The sequence below is a fragment of the Thunnus thynnus genome, chromosome 11 (assembly GCF_963924715.1).
Source record: "Thunnus thynnus chromosome 11, fThuThy2.1, whole genome shotgun sequence".
NCBI classification, from domain to species: domain Eukaryota; kingdom Metazoa; phylum Chordata; class Actinopteri; order Scombriformes; family Scombridae; genus Thunnus; species Thunnus thynnus.
In genome coordinates, this window is record NC_089527.1 from 11,774,109 (window position 1) to 11,796,385 (window position 22,277).

At 38.4% G+C, this 22,277-nt stretch overlaps 1 protein-coding gene across 1 annotated transcript in view; it reads left to right on the top strand.

The window, feature by feature from the left end:
• Positions 1-22,277, top strand: part of lrp1bb (low density lipoprotein receptor-related protein 1Bb) — a 126,044-nt gene that overhangs the window by 70,706 nt on the left and 33,061 nt on the right. The window contains exons 37-52 of the mRNA XM_067603669.1: positions 5,386-5,505; positions 6,372-6,500; positions 6,923-7,045; positions 8,006-8,146; positions 8,381-8,568; positions 9,808-9,991; positions 10,084-10,169; positions 12,909-13,031; positions 16,266-16,447; positions 16,621-16,820; positions 17,202-17,390; positions 17,527-17,675; positions 17,950-18,043; positions 18,305-18,421; positions 18,833-18,952; positions 19,816-19,935. Of these exons, the coding sequence (XP_067459770.1) occupies positions 5,386-5,505; positions 6,372-6,500; positions 6,923-7,045; positions 8,006-8,146; positions 8,381-8,568; positions 9,808-9,991; positions 10,084-10,169; positions 12,909-13,031; positions 16,266-16,447; positions 16,621-16,820; positions 17,202-17,390; positions 17,527-17,675; positions 17,950-18,043; positions 18,305-18,421; positions 18,833-18,952; positions 19,816-19,935 (2,265 nt within the window). The remainder of the gene's footprint in view (positions 1-5,385; positions 5,506-6,371; positions 6,501-6,922; positions 7,046-8,005; positions 8,147-8,380; positions 8,569-9,807; positions 9,992-10,083; positions 10,170-12,908; positions 13,032-16,265; positions 16,448-16,620; positions 16,821-17,201; positions 17,391-17,526; positions 17,676-17,949; positions 18,044-18,304; positions 18,422-18,832; positions 18,953-19,815; positions 19,936-22,277) is intronic.

Genomic DNA, 22,277 nt, shown 5'->3' on the forward strand with positions numbered 1-22,277 from the left:
CAAAACCAACAGCTTGCACACATACCCATTCACATATCATTGGTTTTGGCATCAGAGCAAAACGGACTGGGTGCTTTAAAGTACATGGTCAGAGTAGTTGTTAAGCTTCATCACCATCACACACATGCACAATGTAATTAGATCTGATGGAACAGTCTACACACACACAGTGTCAAAACACTCGCTACCTGTATTGTATTATGAGTTGTCAGCTCAGTGCACTGTCTCATACTGTGTGGTCAAGCCAATTAAAGTGTAAGAGGTCATGAAACAGTCAGACGTTAGTGCTGTCATCTGTGTGCAGACCTGGAGGAGTATTGCACTGCATTCTCTGTGAAGTAAGAGAGATGTAACTATTGGAATTTGCAATTATAAACACCAAGTACATCCCATTCCTCACACATACACACGTGCACACAAACAAATTCTGTTGCTTCCCCTTCCATTGTTTTTCATTTTTATTAGTCACGCATGTGTTATGGCTCTAGGGATGGGAATGACAGTCAGTCTGTCCACCGATTTGGTCCAGACTGCAATACCACAACAATTATTGAGTAGGATAATCTACATTTATTAACATAAAAAACCTTGTAATAACCAGGGCACTACCCACCTTTATTTTTCAACTGTGCCAGAAGGAGACACAGAAAATATTTTTTTTTATCAATCTCACGTCTGAAGTAGTGTGTAATAATACAGGGATCTAAATCTCTGCTTTAAAATGAAGCTTTAAATTGTAGCCACCCTAACCCTAACCCCTAACCCCCCCCCAACCCTAAACCTAATGACACACTGATAAATGCATATTTATTTAACTAAATTGGTTAACAAGTGAATAAATGAGATATCAATGCAAACAGATAAATGAATAATCAACTAGAGTGTAATAGGTTCCAAATGATGAATAAGAAGTTATGAATGCGTGATAGTGAAATGTTTGAATAATAACGTAGCTACCGGAAAATTATAATTGAAGCTAAAGTAATTTGACTAACCAACTTCTTGAAGAATTTAAGTAAAACTTTATTTATTTATTTATATAACACCTTTTTCAATACAGGTTACAAAGTGATTTACAGTGGCATTAGGACACAAAGAAAATAGGACACAAAAACCATGAAAGACACATTCAAGAACACATACAGACATCTCACACATACGAACACAGCAAGTATACAGTCATCACCCAGAGCACACACTTGAATTTATGAAATATTATGAGAAAGCCATTCTAAAAAAGTAGGTTTTTAGGTGCACTGGAGAGTTCAGTTAAAACAACACCAACTCTTTAATCATAGAAGCAGATGAAGATTAAGAGCTTTACGCCTTGAAGTCTCCTGACTGACTACACTGACTTTCTTACTAAATAACTTGACAAATTACCGAAATTAAACTATACTTCAAGTTACTAAGTGCAGAAGAATTTCAACATAAAGTTTGTTTCACTGGAGTTACAGTACTTCACGTAGCTTAAAAGAGAGGAAAGTTAACTTAGGAAATCACATGATACTATAATAAAAGAAAGTATGGAGAGAGTTAAGATGGCGGAGGCCCTTAGGGACATGATGTGCGACTGAATGGAGATACAAAGAAGAAGAAAAATGAGGGCAGAGGCCGACACACTATTTTATCCTAGCCTCTGGCAGCAACCAGAAAATCCTTTGTCTGATAGAAAACACATGACCTGCATAGTTCAATACATTACCCAAACATTCAGAGACAACACAAATCCATAATGTAATCAGCTATCCCAATACTTGAGTTGAACAACTTGATTAGCTTACACAATAAAATTAAAAATGCAGTCTTTGCTGACTATATAGTCTCATACAAAAATGTTAAACAGCAATCAGCTCAGTCTAATGAAAATATACTATAGTTATTTAACAAATCTTCTTTTGATGTTAACTAAATTCTATTTTATAACTACTAATGTTGATTCTTTTCAAACTTTTGAATGTCTAGTACCTTTTATATATGGAGATTAGAAAATGAAATAACTGCAGTTTGTTACACACATACATAGTGTCGTTCCAAATTATCTGTACTGGATATCACCCATCAATACAATCCTTCATACACTTCATACACTCTATATGACTACAAGTCATATAGAGTTTAACAGCAATTTAGTGAATAACATAAACACATAACATATCCCTAATAAACACTGAATCAAACTTTGGCTTTAGAAACACAGAAAACTCAAGCAAAGCCTTCCTTTAATTTATGACTGGTGTCTGGCAAACGTTCTTATCTGAAGTCACACCAGAGTGTAAAACCTAAGGGGGAGGATAAATGTGTTGGTTTTTGTGTGTGTGTGTGCGTGCGTGTGTGTGTGTGTGTGTGTAAGCATGGAGTTAGAGGGGAGAGAAAGAGAATTTGGGATAGATAGAAACTTAGTGATAGAATTGTCCCAACTCATCAAAATAAGCTGATGAGGTTAAATTGTGGTAAAACAGTCTCTCTTTTTTCCAAGGAAGAGTCTTTAAATTCAGTATTTTTTGGAGACTTGAGGAGTTAATGAAAGAATGTAACTGCTTTTTAAATAAATAATTCCCACTTCCTGATACAGTTGGGAATTCTCTGGAGGTTGAATGGAAGAGGGATTGTTTTGTGAAGAGTCCGACTGACACTTCAATGTTCAGAAAGGACTCTCAGTTTACCTTTAAGGGAATTTCCAAACCAAAGTTGAATATACATCCATATTCTTGAGGTTGAAGGTTATTGTTAATTAAGCCTAGACATTCTGTGGGCTTTCACAGACATTAGCTGAAGGAAAGGAAGGGCACTGGATCTCCTACAATTAGATGGATTGAGATGAAGTTCTTTATGAACATTTGTGGTCCACATAGCATGAGTCCTACTGTCTTTTATAACTGACTTTTCATAGTGCCACTATGAGGTTGACATTTTTGTTTTATAGTAAAATGTCAGCTATTATTGGATGGATTTGCCATGACATTTGGTACACATATCCATGGTGCCCAAAGGATGAAGCGTAATGTACTTGGTGATCCCCTGACTTTTCATGTGGTGCCACCAGCATGTTACCATTTTCACTTATCCAGTGACATATCTCTACATCTATTACATTGATTGGCACAAAATTATTAAATTATATGGACATTCATAGTTGCCAGACGATGATCCCCTGACTTTTTATCGTCAACAGAAGGTTGACATTTGTGATTTTGTGAAAATATGTTTTGACAAGTATGGGATGGATTGCCATGAAATTGTAATGACTTTGGTCAAATCTCGACTTTTCTTCTACTGTCATCATCATTTGCTAATTAGCAAATATTTGCATGCTAACATGCTGGACTAAATTATCAAGGTAAATATTGTGACTGTACTTCCAGTAAAAAAACATTATCATTTTAGCAAATGTCCGTGGCATGTTTGTACTTAAACCTAAGCAAACCTTTACATTACCTTATAAAATGTATTTATTTTTCCAACAGTGATTTACAACAGTTTTTGAAGACACAGACAAATGATGTCATCCTGCTGATAGGGGTGTCAGCCCAGAGATGTTTTTATGTGTCGTACTGGAGGGCTTTTACAAGTGACGTGTTTTGTCATTTCATTTGGGGGAGTTGTTGTAAACAACACAGTTCATGCTTAAACATCATCATGTTAGCAGTGTCAGTGTGAGCATCTTAGCATGCTGACGCTATAGCATTTAGCTCAAAACAGTTCTGTGCCTAAGTACAGCCTCAAAGAGCCACTAGCATGGCTGTAAACTTCAGTCTTGTTTATGTATGATTCATTTTGCCTTCAAACCAGCCATACCCCAGCAGTTTTGGACTGCTGACATCAGAGGCTAATTCTAAGAAGCGGAATAACACAAATAAAATGTGACCACAGAACTTACATGTCTTTGAGAGTGTTTGACTTAGATATTGCAAATCTTTTACTTGTCTGGGTTGCTCTTCCTGTATAATTAACCAGCACCTTTGTTCACTTTTCAGTTCTAACAGATAGAGAAAGGCAGTTCAGTTCAATCCAGTTTTTATATTTAATGGTCTTCGGGTTATCAGATAAATTTTGTAAATTGGCCATGAATGTTGTTAGAGAGATGCATAACACATGAACAGCATTTCCATTCCTTCATCTAAGAATGCCATTTGTGCCTGTGTGAAATGATAACACCCCATGCTTCAAATGTGCTTATATCAGAACTGATATGAATTATGCGACAATTCTTTGAGAAGTTCTGAATAGCTTTCTTAGGACAAATAGACAGTATTCCCATTCCTCCAAGTTAATTATCATATAAAAAGCTCCAGCCACTGATAATCTGACGGCAAATGCAAAATGGTTTGAGGAAAATGTCATTACATTTCAGAAATTTCAAATTCCACATCTGATTAGATGAAATAGTCATTTGTCACTTCACAATGCATAATGTGCCTTTCTACTGCTTGAAACACTATTGAAAATGAGACATGAAAGACTTCCTTTGATACATTTAATGTGCTGTAGACCTGCTATTTTGTAATACCTGTGAAGCAGCTGTTCGCATTTGAAGTGCAAATTTAATATCACGCACAGAAAGTCTGAATAATCATGGTTTCCAGATTTAGCCACTTAATATTTATCTCATCCTTATCTTACATCATCCTATCAGTACACATAAAGCTGGTGTGATGAACAAAGTCTGACAGGAAGGAAAGCAATGCAGCATGAGAGACAGACCCCCTCCATCCCTTCCACCCACCCCCAGTAGGATCCATAATTCCTTGTGCTGTGGTCTGACCTAGAGCACATATCCCCCCGTCTTTCTCTCAACATCTCATCAAAGCTATGTCAGACTTTGCCAGTCCAGGCATCTGAGAGAAAAAGACCACAGAACGGCTCCCCAGGGAGAGCGGGGTGGCTCAGTGACACAAACTCTGCACAGTTTATGAATATATCCACATTTTACACAATGATCAACGGAATGCATCTCAGTTCACCTCTAACTGTTCCCATCACTACCGGCACACTAGTTTCTTGTTAGATATAATAAGAGTAAATTAATCTCAATAATCAGTACCTACAAGCTTTGATATTACATTATTTAAAAAATGTAATCCAAACATTATTTAAAATTGTTTTGTGTTCAGTTGATTTTTTTTCTTGCACAGTAACCATGAAAGAAAAGAAAGAAATACTACGCACAGTCCTTTGTGTGGCAGCTATACTCATGTGTGCTGCTAAGCCGAAAAGCTACAAAGGAAAACAAGCAAGCCAAGGGGTAAATAGGAGGCAGCCCACTTGTTGTGTTTTGATTAAAGGCACTAAGCCCCTTCTATAGGGTATGCCGCTTTGTTGTTGTTTCCTCCTCACTTTGTATGATTTATGGCATTGAAATTTCTTTCCCATTGCCCACTGCAGACTCATCATGCTTATGGAACCAGTTTGCCTGCTCGAAGAATAAGTGCATTGCCAAACAATGGTTGTGTGATGGGGAGAACGACTGCGAGGATGGCCTTGACGAGAGCGTGCAGATCTGTGGTTAGTGCCCTTTCAGATGTCATGAGGAGTCTTGCTGTGGGTATAAAAGGTCACATCTGCTACATAACGTGTGACAGCTCCATGTCTTCCTCTTAACAGAGCTGGAAATGGATGGACAGAAATTAAACAATCTTAATAAGCCAACAAATGAGACCGCAGGCATTTCTGATGATTCGAGTGGGCACTGAGGCAAATAGATTTTTCATCAGGCCCCAGAGGCACAGCTATTTAAATGGACAAAAGAGATGTGTGTGTAATGAATTCCACAATAAAATAAGAGAAATCCAACTGCAATAAAAAGACAAGAATTGCTGTGAACATTGGTTGTATAATTGGATTGTAATGGAGTGTCAAGGAAATATTAACAAAATGGCCCAGAGGTTTCCGAGGCCCAATTCCAGTCAAAAGCAACTTATGTATTGTAGCTGTGCATGCCTAATTAGGCTACTGCATTCACCTTTTATTTCTCTGTGCAGCCATTTTTTCTGCAGTGGTTGCTTTTGCCTCAGACAGATAAAGGAATGTATTGCTGACGTACAGAATTCAAGTAAATAATTGTTACACACAATAGCCCAGTCATTATTTGTTTATTGCTACAAGGGGAACTGCTGCATGATTAAAATCCATTGGGGTCATAAAGGGGTATCAGTTCAACACCATAACCGAAACCTTAATTCTTTGAGTTCTAATGTGATGTGAAGTGCTTTGGTTTTTGTAAATTACTGGTAACAGGGTACCATCCTAGCAAAACAAAATACACCTGCGTCAGTTCAGTGCCCTTTATACTTATTCTTCTCTGTGGAGCATTTGACCCATTATATTTTTGGCTTTTGAAAGTAGAGCATGTGGTCCTGTGTTGCTTTCAGGCTCAGTGACATGTGCTCCAGGGCTGTTCAGCTGCCCAGGGTCGTACGCCTGTGTTCCGAAACGCTGGCTCTGTGATGGTGAAAGGGACTGCCCCGATGGGAGTGATGAACTGTCTGCAGCTGGCTGTGGTAAATTCTGCCTTCTAGTTCAGCACATTGAATTGCTTTCTGCAATTATAAAAACAACTGAATGTAATCCCAGAATTAAGAGATCATTGTTTGTTTACACATTGTTGTCCATGTACAATTTTATAATACACTGTGTAAAATAGTAGCTCATAGAACATGAAACCCACGTAACACCCACTATGCTGTAAATTCCTGTGCAAAGTTCAGTTTGAACAAGAAAAATAGTATAAAGTGGAAAGCTGTTGTATTTGCACATTTGCACAATTCTCTTAATAACTGAAAAACAAGAAAACACAGAGACCAGTGGAATAGCAATTAAATGTTGATGTTCTACACATATTGCATGCCATTGTTGAAAAAAAAAAAGTTTATCCATTGATTTGCACTTGGATGATTGAACCCCACTTCTTCTCATGCATTAGCACCCAACAACACATGTGATGACAGCTCGTTTCACTGCCACAACAAAGCATGCATCTCCCAGAGATTCGTCTGCGACCATGATGACGATTGTGGTGATGGATCTGATGAGTCTGTGGAATGTGGCAAGTAGATTTTTTTTTGCTCTCTTGCGCTTAATATTCACAAATTGTATATGAATATGGCCTTATTTAAAGCTGCATTACTTGTTCTCTTGTATTACCTACACTGTTTAAACTCTGCATATTCTCCCTTCAGAAAAGAGGTTCTACATGATAATCATATTAAAAGGACTAGAATATCAGAGCTGTTAACTAATTAATCTGTGAGATAAGACTCATTAAGATTTACAGTATGATAAATATATGACAGATTTAGGCAGATCAAACCTGAAGTGAATAAAAGTACAATTCAAAATGGAAGTGGAGCCCAGAATAAAGTCTAGTTAAAACATGAAGCCATAGTTGTGGTAGAGACCCCACATGAAGGGCCAAAAACATGACTTGTGCAGAGCGGAGATACGCTGTAGGAGATATAATGTTTTTATGCAGTTACTTTACTCCTTGGCCAGTTTGTGTATGCAAAATTCTGAGATAGAATAACACAATTTGGAATGATATTATGATTACCTACAGTATATAAATGATTTGCTTTTTTAACCAGAAATTGATTGATTGATTGATTGATTGATTAGATAAACTGTGCCTTCCACAGTAAAAATGTTTAAGCTTTTAAAGATGAAATTTGGTTAGGTCTTTTAGCAGCTGGTTTATTATTATTATTGTTATTATCTTTTTATGCATTTATGTTTTTTGGGACTGAGTAGTGAGTTTCTATTATTCAGGGTTTTCTAAATTTATATTTGATATTATTGAGACCATTACACCTCTGGATGGCTTGATTTGTTGATCAACAATGTTTCTTATATACACTAGGGGGGTGCTTCAGTGGAAATCTTGCCTTGTGCAGCTGTATTTTACACTATTTGCTCTGACTTCCGCTAAAGTTTCACCTTAAACTGAAGCTGTGTCACTGCTACCCCCAAGTGTAACTTGACGAAAAAGTGGCTATCTCTCTTTCTTCAGTCTATCGTTCATGTGGATCAGAGGAATTTCGCTGCAGGGATGGCCGCTGTCTTCTCAGCTCGCAGTGGGAGTGTGATGGCTATGCAGACTGTCCTGACCACTCTGACGAACTGCCTCTGAACCTCAAATGTCTGGCTGCAGGTAAGACTGCTGTTTGGCTCTCAGCTGGAATCTTTTCATCAGTGTCACCAGCAGCACCTTTCGCCCAGGAAACTGGCAGGGACATATGGCGGAATTAAAAGGTGCTACAACCAGGAGAGCTTTTCTGAAAGGAATTAAGCTGTTGACATCCTTTGTCAGGTCAAAAACATTCCCCAACTTTGTTGAGAAATTAAGGGCGTTGTGCCAGTGACAGTCGTCTCTTGCTCTTTTCAGGAAGCTTGTGCAATGGCTCCTTCTTCATGTGCTCCAATGGACGCTGTATTTCTGAGGGGAATCTCTGTGATGGGAAAGATGATTGTGGTGACCGGTCAGATGAGAGAAACTGTAATGTGAATGAATGCTTGAATCGTCGGGTTAGTAGGTGCACACAAGACTGCCAAGATCTTCCTGTGGGATACAAGGTAAGTGACCAGTGAACTAGTCATGGTTCAGTAGCTTGGAAGTGAATTCCTCTTCAGAATCACTTGCTGAATGCAGTTAGTCCATAAATCTAATGCATCCAGCTGAAAGTTAAACCAAGCTGCAGTAGAAGTGCAAATGGAAAGATAGCAATGAGACTGTGTGATTTGCATTATATGTAATATTCAAGTTTAGAGATTTTAGTTTGTAGAATCCACTGACCCACAATTCTAAGCACTAGCATCCTTTCTAATTCAGGAGCAGGTGAAATGTGGAGCTTATATTACTAATAGTGTGGACACAAATGATTAATGACTGACAATGAATCAAACCTTACTTTGCACATCATTAAACAGATAAAGATGGGTGGGAGTATGCACACATTTAGTCTTTGACTTTTTGAATAACCTTGAATACTGTAAAGGGAGTTTAATGATATGCCAACAACTGTCTGTGCGACCTGACTGTGCTGGGCGATTGTGCTGTGCCTGGCAATAGTAGCATGTGATGTTAGGGGTTGAATCCAGGTCAAGGCCACATCCGCTAGAGTGTTACGTTGGCCATCTCTGTTGTCATACTGCAGTAGTTTATGCCTTCATCCCTGGATTCTCCTCTATTACTGTTCCATAAGATGGTGTTCACTGCATCAGAAAAGTGGCTGAAAGCATAGCAAACTTCTCTCGCCTGCCATGACAGGGTCAGAGCTGGACAGAGAGCACTCAGTGCAGAACCTTAGCTCATCCGTTTATGGCCTGAACAGAGAGATCAGCAGAAGGGCCCTCAAGGTTATAACTGTTTAAGAAAGGGATTTGCTGTGAATCCAGAGCAGCTGATACAAGCACTATGAGTTATTTTTGGGGGGCGATGGTCACAGAAGTGTGATGGACTTTTGGTACAGTACGTCTGTATCATGGCTTTGATGTCATCATATAGGGTATATTAGTTGCTAGGTTTTTGAGGCATTTTCATTTCTGACCTTCATTACATTCATAAAACTTTGATTAAAAAGTAGACTGATCTTAAATCATTATCAAAGTGCAGCCTGTTATAGCATACTGCTTTTATAACATAGTATAAAGAAACTAACGAAAACAAACATTGTGTAAAGAAAGATCTCAGATGTTTCCATGACTTTGCCAATCAGAACATAAAGCATGAGTAATTTGCTCTTGTCTTGCATTTCCTGTATGCATGATCAAATCTACCATTTTGTGTTTTTCATTGTGTTTTCCTGTCATCAGTGTAAATGCTGGCCTGGTTTCCACCTGAAGGATGATGGGAAGACATGTGTGGATGTTGACGAATGCTCCACTACCCTTCCATGTAGCCAACGCTGCATCAACACCTATGGCTCCTACAAGTGCCTTTGTGTGGATGGCTATGAAGCCTTGGAGCGCAACCCTAATACATGCAAGGCTCTGTCAAGTCAGTCTGATTTTTGTTCTCTCCACTTGCAGATTTCAGAGTGCTACTGTAAGTCCCGCCGGCCCTCTAATACTGCATGTTCCTCATTTCAGCTGAAGAGCCTTTTCTCATTATGGCGGACCACCATGAGATCCGGAAACTGAGTGTGGATGGCTCAAATTACACCATCTTGAAGCAGGTAAGCGATATCTGTATCATTGTCATATAGTGTCTGTAGAGACATTCTCACAGGATAGAAGATAAGTGGTAGTTCCATTATTAGATTGATATACTGCTAAGAGGCAACAACAGATTCTCAATCAAATCACCATCTTGTCCTCTTTTTGTCTAATTTTGAATCTCCCCTGTCTCTTGTACCCAGCGTGTCAGCTATACATTGAGGGAGTATGGGTTTAAATGGCTTTGACTCTTAATGCAGAACAAGCAGGTTTCTCTAATCCCATACCCCGATAATGATTACACATTTTCTCATTTACAGTTAAGAAATCAGCTTACTGGAGAAAGTTCACCGTAACCTGGTTACCTAAGTGCATGTAAAAAGATAATACATGAAGGTCATAAAGTGGAAACATCAGTATGCCAATTAAGATGTGTAACAACATGCTGGTCAGAGCCAGTTTGAAAACCCTCAATCATTTTACTGTAAGCTGACAGTATAATGATGTACACCTGTGTGAAATTGTACCTTTGAGCAGAGCAGTAAAACTTGTACTGTTATTATAATTTTATTATTATTATATTATTATAACACTGCACAGCCTTTATTGCAGAATTGATGGACAGTTATGTCCATGAATGTCCAGAAAAGAATAAAGTAGACATTATGACAGTGAAAACAAAATGATGTGTTTCAGACTCTAGTGAAGATTCTGTGTGTTCTGGTCTTTTTTGTCTCTAAAGTTTGCTATTCTTGATCTGAGAAGCACCTCATTTAGCTGCACATTCATGAAATATGAGGGGAAAACTCCTTTTCACTGTAAATTATTAATTACGTCTGCATAGGTTAGTGTACTCCTCATCTTCAGTTATTTTAACAAGTGGGTTTTGTGGTTAAACTTTTAATGGCGCACAAACTTCTGTATAGTATTGTTCTGTGTAAATGAGACGTCAACTGTTGATCATGATTTCCCAACTTTTACCGTGGAGGAAAAGAAAACTGGCCATTCTGATTGGCAAAAAGCAAAATCACCCCATCGAGGACCCCATGGAAAAACTATTTCAATCGTTCCTAGGTCTCATCACAGCTGCTCCGGGCAATGCTTGAATCTGGCTGTTGATTATCACAAATGGTTGGCTGTGATTGACTGTAAATCAACCCACGGGTATCCAACAGTCCCCTCTTACGTTCATATTAACCTCTTGACTCGATGTACTCTACTGTCTGTATCGGAGTTCTCATCAGCCACAACTCACTTTAATCACTGCATGTAATGGAAACTAGAGAGGGAAATGTGCACATGGCTTTGCTAAGTGGTGGTGGATACTTCAGTGACCTCATATCACTTAACCACACCATTACATACGCTGTTCAGATTATATGTTCATGATATTATGTAAATTTCAAATGAGCCAATCATTATCTTTATATTGCCTCTGCTGTCAGCATAAATTTGTCCTCCCACCACAAATACAACTGACTCACAATACTCCAACACAGTGTGTTTTAGAGCTGCTCTGTTTATGTTCTCCTACCTAGTTTTAATTTTTCAGTAGAGCTGTAACATCAGGTTCTGCTTCTTATAAGGGTATGTGATGATGTTGGATAACTTTGTTTTTTTTTTACATTAATTAAGTTAGGCTTTCCATGAGCTGTTAGATAAAATAACAAAATAAATGAGTGAAATAGCAATACAGAATGTTTTTATAGACAACCGCAGCACAGTTGATAGACACAGTAGCAACTGCTGTTTTGGGAAATTAGTCCTATGCCAGAGTTCTATGTCTGTGAAGTACAGTAAGCTTTATTGGATAAACTTGAACTTGTTGCAACCAATTGAAATCGTTGGCTGGTATTATAGAATGATCCCTTCTTCATAATCATGCTTGAAGCAAAAGCAAAGTTAAGTTCGTTGGCAAGCAAAACTTTGGTGACCGCATCCCCTGCGCTAAGATTTTACTGTCAAGCATAATGTCTTCTTGTTCATATAGAGAGAAAAGTAGTTGAATATGTGGAAATAAATGATTTATTGACATTGGTATTGATACAAGTACTTTCACTGTAATAAACTTTGTTTTTTAATTATTATTATTTTCACATTTATTGTTTCTTTATCTATTGTTACAAACTTATGATTGATTTTGTAGCTTGCTGGTTTCCATATAGTCAGCAGGGGAAATTAAGTGAAAATGTAGCTCTGGATCTGGAAGCTCCGGTAAGGGGCATGCAGGTTTCATCTTTATAGCTGATGTTTGGACTGGAGGAAGGCTCCCGCGGGACACTTTGGCGCCTGTCTGTGATGGTGTTGATGATCTGATGAAGATGTCTCATTTCACCTGTCAGATTTTCTGACACCTTTTTCTTTGCACTCATAGTGTGAGATAGGAGGGTGGGGGCACTTGTTTGGTGAGCAGCTCTGTCTGACTGACAGTGGGGTCTTGTGAGCATGACAGAGAAAGGAAGTACCTCATTCTGCTTTGATAGGACTCGATAGGACTCGACTTGTTCTTCACTGACTCTACAAATGCTCTGTATAGCTGAGAGCATTGCAACCTATAGGAAAACTTAAACCTAAGTCAATATTGCTTGCAAATATCACAGGAGGTACTGTAGAAGTCTGTTTCAGTGTTAACTGGTGTTCTATATAATAAACAATTAAAATACATGACAATTTGCTCCTGAAGTTCATTTAAATTTCCTCTATTCAATAGCTTTTTCATATTTATACAGACCTGTCCTTTCCTTTTGTGTAATTCACAGGGCCTAAACAACATCATCCACATAGACTTTGACTACAAGAAGGAATTTATCTATTGGGTCGACTCAACCAGGCCAAGTGGTCGAAAGATCAACAGAATGCGCCTCAATGGGAGTGATCTCAAGGTACATCAGGATTTAGTTGCTGTGATTGTGTACTGTATGGTGCCTTGTACTACTTCACCCAAGAATCCCTGACTTTATCTTTATTTCTGCCTCTCCAACTTTTATTTATTAATCTTTCCTCGCTATATCCAGCTACTGTTTTATGCATTTTTAACTAATATATTTTACATTATCAAGATGTACTATCGTTCAACACTAACTTTTTTATGTTGAAGATGAGTCATACAGTATGTGATGACACATCAGTTGATGATGGGCACGCTTTGTCCTTTTTTATAGACCACATAAAGAATTTTTACTGTTGGCAGCTAACAGCCTGTTAGCTTAATCAACAATGAATGTGTCTAAGTGATAATACTAGTAATATCACCAGTGGCTTTCAGATAAATGTAACAGGCCAATGAATACAACAGTGCTCTTTGGTTTAATCACCCAGATTTGTCTGGGTCATGGGATCGGAGCCCAGACACTGGGGACACTGGGACGTCAGCAGAACACCTGCTGGGCCCCCATCCCACAACTCATTAGCATTGGTGTGCGGGGGTTCTGGACTCATTCAGCTCAATTACTTCCACAGTCTGTGTTTAAGCCACTGCCACAGCTCAGCAAGAGGACAAACTGTCTGAGACACAGATCGGGGAGGTCCTCACATTGTGTTAATTAAAAGAGCCACTGATATCTAGTACAATGGTATAGGCTTGTGAGGCAGAGAGAGACTGGACATGAGTAAGGATATCTGAGGATTTTTTTCTCTGCCAAGATAGGATTTTCATCTGATCCTGGCAGAGATTAATTGAATTCTACAGTTTGATTAAAACTATGCAGGATTTTTGTATTTTATTTTCAGTATTTCCTGTGTTTTTACTTTTATTTTTTAGTGCTGCTGCACTGCTCTGAAACATAGAAACTTTGGTTTTAGCAGTTACACTTCTGGCTACACAATCAGTCATGTTATAGCAAGTATTTTGCAACCGATAGCTGATGGAAAACACCCACTTAATGCTTGTTCTCATCCCACAGAATGTGATGTAGCAGCTTTCTGCCTTATGTAACTGGGTTCACCTTAAACCTTCTAAGGTGAATTAATCTGTGTCCATTCTTGTTGAAACAGCCAGTGCTATCACCAGTTGCCAGGTGCGATCTTGACAAAGGAAGAGTTGCTATTCATGTATGTGAAAACATTTAGCTTACACGCAACTTGGATTAACAAAATTATGAAAGACAAAATGCACCAATAGCTTTAATGAGTATTCTCAGGAACATTTCAGTTCTAGAGCAACAAGTTTTACTTTTAATTGGCTGAAAGCAAAAGTTTTGTGCAGCCCAAAGTCAAATGACTTTCAGTAATTGCAGAGATCCAACATACTGTGGATTCCTCAGGTCTTTATGTTTTAGAGTCACATTCAAACGTTGACATTCCTCATAAGTTACCTGTTTAGAACAAGTTAACTTTCTGGAACCAAAGGTTCTTTTAAAACATAAATGAATCTTTTCAGTCAATGCAGTCAGATGCTATGGATGAAGACCACCAGAGGGACTTTATTGTACATAATGTAAAGCATATCAATGAATTTTTTTCCCAAGGAGGCAGTAGTGATGGAAAATATTGCACATTTTAGAGACTGTTTTTATTTTTTTGTCCAAATTACTGCTTAGGGGACAGTCTAGTCTTCTGCCAAGGCTATATATTTTCTTGCAAATGATGACAGAAAAGGCCTCAAAGCACACCATGTTCTTTAATGACAGATTGCACGGGTGCTGGGATTTTGAAAAAGTGTTTTCAAGGCATTGGCTTTATCTGCCAGCTGGCATAATGATTGTTTATTCTGAACAACTGCTTTTGCAAACTCAAAGGCTAGACTGTCGTGGGCGTATTGATGGAGTTCCTAGATAGTTCCTAGATTTTGGTCACATCAGTTAGATACCTTCAATTATATTTTATAGTGCAATTAGACTAATGAGAGAATTAATGAGCTGTTGCCACATCTCTCTGTCTCTCTGCTGCCCTCTCCCCTATTCCATCTGCTGTATTTATATCATTTACTTTTACACAGTTAAGAAATACTCATACAAAGAGTACTTTTTGGAAATGAACTGTTTTCTGATGGAGGATGGAGAGTTTTACACCGTCATTGTATTTGAGTATCCAGCTGATGAGACTACCGCGTATTGCATACACAAGTGCAAAGAGCAAATTACACAGCTTTCACTGGATCACATAAAATAAACCGTAGTATATATTTAGATGCACATCAAAATACAATGAATGTAATTAAGAGTAAGGATGAGTCTGTTCTGAGTCAGATTAATTATATTCTTACTAATGTCAGCCACAACTGTAGCTGTCATGCAGGAGCAGAAATGATTTGTGCTCTCCATCTGTAGTCTCTAATTTGAGAAACATGTTATGCACAATTATGCATGGGTCAAACTACATTGGTACCTTAATTAATTAGATACAACCTTAGACACAGCTTCCTGATCTAACAAAATAAGGGCATAGACTAGTGTGATTTTTTTATAACATCAAGCTCTTTCACAGAGAGTCCAAGTGAAATCATTTGGAGTATAGTAGGTTTCACCAGGATTTTGACCTCCATTAAATATATCATGACATTTTTATCTTAAAGCAAAAGTCAATACACCATTCTCAAACCAAAAAAAAAAAAAAAAAAAAAAAACATGTAGAGAACTGTCAGAGCTGTCAGTTAATGCCTTTCCCACAATTTTAGCAGTTGTGGTAATACTGTAGGCACATAAACCTAACTGAATATGACTGATTGACAACCTTTTCATTAGTTTTAGTAAGAGAAACACCAAATAACAGGCATTTCAGATAACAGGTATGCAGACCAGATCTGAAAAAATACTATCCCTATCATCACTTGAATGTACATTTTAGTTCTGGGTGTTACTTAGAGCATACTAATGTCTCTAAATTGATGTTTGTGGGATAAAATCTTCTGGTAAAATAAATAAAATTAAATGTATGCTGATAATAAACAATAAAATATGTGGTGTTGTGATGTTTGTGAGATATAAAAATTGGTTCACAATGACTCTGATCTGCTTTCTATTTCTGTCAAGGTTGAAATAATGTCTTCCAACTTGACAGATGATCTATCCCTTGTACATGCTCAAGTGTTTATTAATGGTTAATAATTTCAAGCGTGTCTAAGATGCAAGGGTCACAGCTAGCAACTGAAATTGATTTCCCTCTCCCTGCGTTACCAGATAGTCCACAGAACAGCAGTTCCCAGCGCCTTAGCAGTGGACTGGATAGGAAAGAATCTGTATTGGTGTGATGCAGAAAAGAATACACTGGAGGTGTCCAAAGCTAATGGCCTCTACCCTACCATCCTGATCAGCTCTAGTCTCAAGAACCCCACGGATCTAGCTCTGGACCCACAGACAGGGTAAGCATATTAAATTGAGTGGAGAACAGGGGTATATGTAGATACTTAACCTGTAAATGCAGATCCAGCTCTCATTCGGGAAATTTCATTTTGTGTCTGTATTCAGTTTCATTCCTATCATGGTTACCTGCTGTACTACATAGCTCTTTGAACTGTGCTATATTTCTGCCTAGGTACGTATTCTGGGTAGACTGCTGTGAACCCCCTCACATCGGGCGTATTGGCATGGATGGCCGAGGGCAAACGGTTATTATTGACACGGAGATATATAGCCCCACTGCTCTCACTATTGATTATACCAACAAGAGGCTCTACTGGGCAGATGACAACCACATCCTGTTTGCCAACATGGATGGCACCCAAAAACGCAAAGGTGAGGCTAAGTTCCTGTCTATGTTACAGTAAGATACAAGACAAAATCTTCAAAATTTCTCAATAAGCTCTGCTTTCCCCAAATCTGGCTTTTAAATTCTTAACAGGCATAGTTAGATAGATACTATAAGTTAAACTCTAAGGATGACTGGTACCTATTAGTGTTTAGGAATGGTTATGTAATTACTGCTATTTATGAAGTTAAAATGGTTTATGTTTAAAAATGGATGTTAAATGGATGTTACTGATTAAAAGTGTCAACTCTTATTGCAAATGTCCAAGGGAATTTGTATTAGAAGTGTCCCTTTTCCCCAGTTAGCTGCAAAGCTCCTGGTTGCTGAATTGAATAAAAAGCTCACAGTGGCCATTTGTCCCTTTCCAGTGTCTTATGATCACATCCAAGGGGTAATGGCACTGACTTTGTTTGAGGACTTTGTCTATTGGACGGATGGGAAGTCCAAATCACTGCGGCGTGCTCATAAGACAACTGGCGCTCAAGGGATGGAGCTCCTCAACTCCTGGCAAGCCATCAAATCCATCAAGGTCTACCACTCCCTGCGCCAGCCTGAAGGTATAAAGTCCATCTGGCACTTGTGTTCATTCTATCCTCCCATGCCGAGCAGTGATTATGGGCCTCCTTTACAGTTTTAAGAAGGAAATGGTTTGTGTAATACAGTTTGGACTCTCTGTTTTGCACTTCTGTATAGTACCCAAGCACCAGTGTCAGATTGCAAATGGTGGATGCAGTCACCTGTGTCTCCTGTCTCCCGGTGGGGAACACAAATGTGCATGTCCCACTAATTTTTACTTGGCTGCTGACAATAAGACCTGCCTCTCCAACTGCACCTCCAGTCAGGTCAGCTGAATTTTTCTTCCTTCCCACTTCTTGTCCAGTTTGAACATATTGTTGCTTTTCTGTCCTGTTCAGTACTTTCCCCCCAAAGGCAAAATTGCTTTACTTTGATATGCTTTCCTCATCTGACATGTACCGTAGGTCCTAGGAAATGGTTGTGTATTGATTTTGACTCTGGCTTTGAAGAATGTTGAAGCTAAAGTGAATAGTCAAGTATTCATGTTGACTTCCAATTCTGTTCTTTTCTTTTAAATATATTTTTCTGTGGTACTAACAGTTTCGCTGCGGGACAGATGAGTGCATCCCTTTCTGGTGGAAATGTGACACAGTGGATGACTGTGGGGATGGATCAGACGAACCTGCGGACTGCCGTGAGTGTCATGTTATTCCAAGGTTGGCTTTAAAGTAGTGCTATAGTAAAGAAAGTCAACTCCTCTTTTGGTGAGCTTAGGGGGATATTCAAATTGAATTGAAACTGAAGGGACTGATGTTTCTGCCTTTGCTGCTTATTTACTTTTGGTTTACAGACATTTTAATTTGCATGTTTACACTCTTACACAGGGCCATGTACCAATGTATGTAACTCTCACAATTTAAACCCTGAGATATAGTTGTGATTTCCTTTCCAACAGCGGAATTCAAATGTCAGCCTGGGCGTTTTCAGTGTGGTACTGGCCTTTGTGCTCTTCCTCCTTTCATCTGTGATGGAGAGAACGACTGTGGTGACAACTCAGACGAAGCTAACTGTGGTAAGAATGGAACAACTATTGCTGTTTAAGATGAAATCTAAGAGGTTCTTTTTCATTTTGTGTCATTTAAAACCTGTTGCTAATTGCTATGATGTTTCTGCATTTCCCAGCGATCTGTCTTCATCAGTTAAACAGCATGTCATGTCTTTTTTAACTTTCTGTTTTCTGTATTTGTGCTGTTTTTTTCATGTGTTCAGCCATGTTTATACTATCCACTTATTATTTATTAAAAACTAATTGCAAACAAACTGCTCACTACCTGTGTAATTTTTCGTGTGTTTACAGCAATAAAGGTAGAAGTGTTCATAACTGGCTATACTACTTGAATACTTGAACCAGTAGTAGAAGAAGTAGTAGTAAAGATGATTTGCTTTTTGCTCCCTTGGCCCCTTACCTGTTTTTCTCTTCCAGAGACATACATCTGTCTGTCAGGCCAGTTTAAGTGTACCAGGAAACAGAAGTGCATCCCTCTTAACCTCCGCTGCAATGGTCAGGATGACTGTGGTGATGGAGAAGATGAGACAGACTGCCGTAAGGCCCTGCATTAATTCTTTCAGACTCATTGTCTTAGAAATGGCTTTTCTGAGCTTTTAGACGGGAAGCTTATGGATATATGCCCAGTTTGATGTCTCAACAATATAGCAAAACCTTAGATGAAAGTTACTATTTTTATTATTATTTTATATGTTTATTTCAAATACATAATATTATGGATAAATCACCTTAATTGTCTTTTTTTTACATGGTTAATTTATTTCTTTGTTTGGACAGACTATATGATGCCGTTAACCGTGCATAGGCTTCATTAAGTATTCCAAAAGCAACCCTTGTTATGCCCTGTTCTTGTGAAAAGGGATTAGATCTTGAATCACACAGAGGATAAGACCAGATTTTCTCTGCCATGATGTAACTCATCAGAATATCACACCCCATTCAAGTCTTTCAGCCTGCTGCATTGCATGTGATTGCAAGAGGGGTTAGAGTGGGGGAAAGGGAATGCAAGACAGTAAGGAGGAGAAAAAGCTTTAATTAAAGTGAAGCTAATTACCTCACCCCTTCTTAGACTTTCAGCATGATTGAATGTGGTTTTGAATGCAGTTTTGTAATGAACACTGCACCGCTGAAATTAAAATGCTATCTGAAACAAAGTGAGGTTTTACAACAAGCAACTACAGCCAGCTTGCTATAATACTAAACTGTCAAGGTATGTCAAGAAGATGTGTAAGTGTTTTGGAGAAAGTAATGGCTACAGTACCTCACTGGTTCTTATATCACAGTAGTTTTTTATGGTCACTCCGACATTCAAGTTATTTCTACAAATCTAAATTTCCTTCTGAATGGTGATATGGATAACTTTCCTCTTTCCCGCACACATCCTCTCTCTCTGCCCATAGCTGAAAGCACATGCTCCCCAGACCAGTTCCAGTGCAAGGCCTCAATGCACTGCATCTCTAAACTCTGGGTTTGTGATGAGGACCCTGACTGTGCAGACGGGTCAGATGAGGCTAATTGCGGTGAGTTGTGGAAACCCACTTAACCATAAATCACACTACTCCACTTGTTTTTCAGTTTAAGGGGGAAGAATCTGATTTAATCTGAATTAATTTTACACTTGCCTTCACTCTGGTCTGACTCAGACCTTCTACTTGTTCTCACTGCCTATCTGATTGTGCTGAGGGAGAATACCATGAAGGACAGCTGTCAGTCTTTAAATACTGAATTCACTCACACAAACACACACATGCAATCAAACTGAGTTTCACTACCACGGGTATTTGGTCAAAGCCATTATTACGAGGCCAGGTAAAGAACCTTGGGAACTTGTACTTCTTCAGTATAAAGAACTTTTACACACCACCCACAAGGATTATATTTTCTTGACATACCTCTGAAGAGAGCAAGAATTTCTTCAATCAAAACAACTTCACCATCAATGCAAAGCTCAGTAAAATATTTTACCACATGCAAATTAGTAGTCAAACTAACTTCCCTGTTCTTTTCCCTGCTCTCTAAATCTGTTTCTAAAACTTGATAAAATATAAAATGTTAAAATTTCTGAAACCAAAGAACTAGTATAGGATTCATCTACAAGAGGACTGATTACCACTTCCCTTTTGAGAATGTACCCTTTTCATCAAATTTTTTGAATTGCTATTGAAGGTTGAAAGGGTGGTTTGGAAATTCACTTTAAACCTAGATTGAATGTCAGATATGGGGTAAAGTACAAAATGCAACTTTTAATTGTTAATGTGGCCATGTTGTAGACTTGAAATTGAGATACTGTGAGAAAATGTCTGTATACTCACTAAAACTTGATGTCATTATGTTTTACAAGTCTGCATCACAAGGACGTGCATATAAAACTCTAGACTAACTACAGGATTGGAAAAGTCTTTGTATTCCCTTCCTGTGGAGTCACATGCAGTAGGTGCACAAATGTTTTCACAACTGAGGTGAAAGGATTTGTGCAAACTGATTCATCTTCATTAGCAGAAAAAAGTGGAATGCAATGTAAACAAACAGCAACACATAACCAAGGACACAAATTAATCATAAATCTACCACCAGAAAACGTATCAAGCCTGCTAGTGTTCAAGCTAAACTGTGGCAAAAGTATATACTGTAGCTAGTAGGCCTACATAGCTGAAATATAGCCTTTACTTAAAGTTCACAGCTAAGTCTTTTCCATTGTCAGATGCATGACATGTCTGTCATGCAAAACCTTTCAGAACCATGGAAATCCTCAGGAGGGAATATAGAGGCAGAGAGAGAGACTTTATTTTGCTATCGCCACCTCTAAAGAGAAATTTAATTAAATAAATAAATAAACTCAGCACTTAGTGAGAAATCTGGGCCTGTTTCTAAATAACTAATTTGTCATCGCATGGAGAAATCACTATGGCAGTGTGTTTCCTACATCCATTTCCGAAACCTTGTTTTTGTGGCTGACATAAGACACCTGCTTCACAAAGGCGTGTGATCGGGAATGGCGGAGGTTCAGTTTTAATGGACGGCAGAAATGATGAGAAAAAGGCTTCTGGACTGAATGCACTGGCAGAAGATGCGGTCCAGCAGCCAACACTTCAAGGACTTATTCAGAAACACTGATTTGATACCAAATCACTCACAAGCAGCAGCCTGTGAGCCATGATACATAATAAACACCCTGCATATGTCCAGATCAGTCATGTTACATGCATTATTGACCAAAGATAAAGTCAGCCGCACTGACCAGAGTTGCACACACAGGTCATTAATTTGAATTAATTTTGACTGGTACTGCATTTCTTTTATCATTAATTGCAACATTAGTAATGCTAATGGTTATTTATCAGTTTTTCAAGATTTCCTAGGTTTTGAAAGCCAGGTGTTGCTGCTTCATAGAGTTGCCTGAATAAGAACTTTGATTATTATTAAGAGAGCTTTTTTTTGCTTTGATGTTTGACACCTCACTTGTCCTCTCAATAGATTCCTTTGTGATTTTAAGTTGGTTTCATGTAGAGGTTTTACTGTTTGTCATGTGTTATTCAGAGTCGATTAACTTGAAAAGACCCTAATGTCATGCTGTATTTGCTAAATGTCTATCCCACTTTTTGTAGCTTACTGATGATTGACTTTAGCCCCTCAAACAGGATTATCCACAGTGTTTGTCAGTGTCACCTGATAATTCATCACCTGAAGTTCTCAACACTTTAGAGCACACAAAAGAGATAATGCTGTTTTAAAAGTATTTTATTTTCACTCTGAATTACCTCAGACTGTTTAAGGAAGTGTTGCTTGTTAGCACAGTAATGAGCTCTGACTTAGCAGGGAAATATAGCTTTTTTTCTCTGTGTCACCTCTTTTATATGCTGTA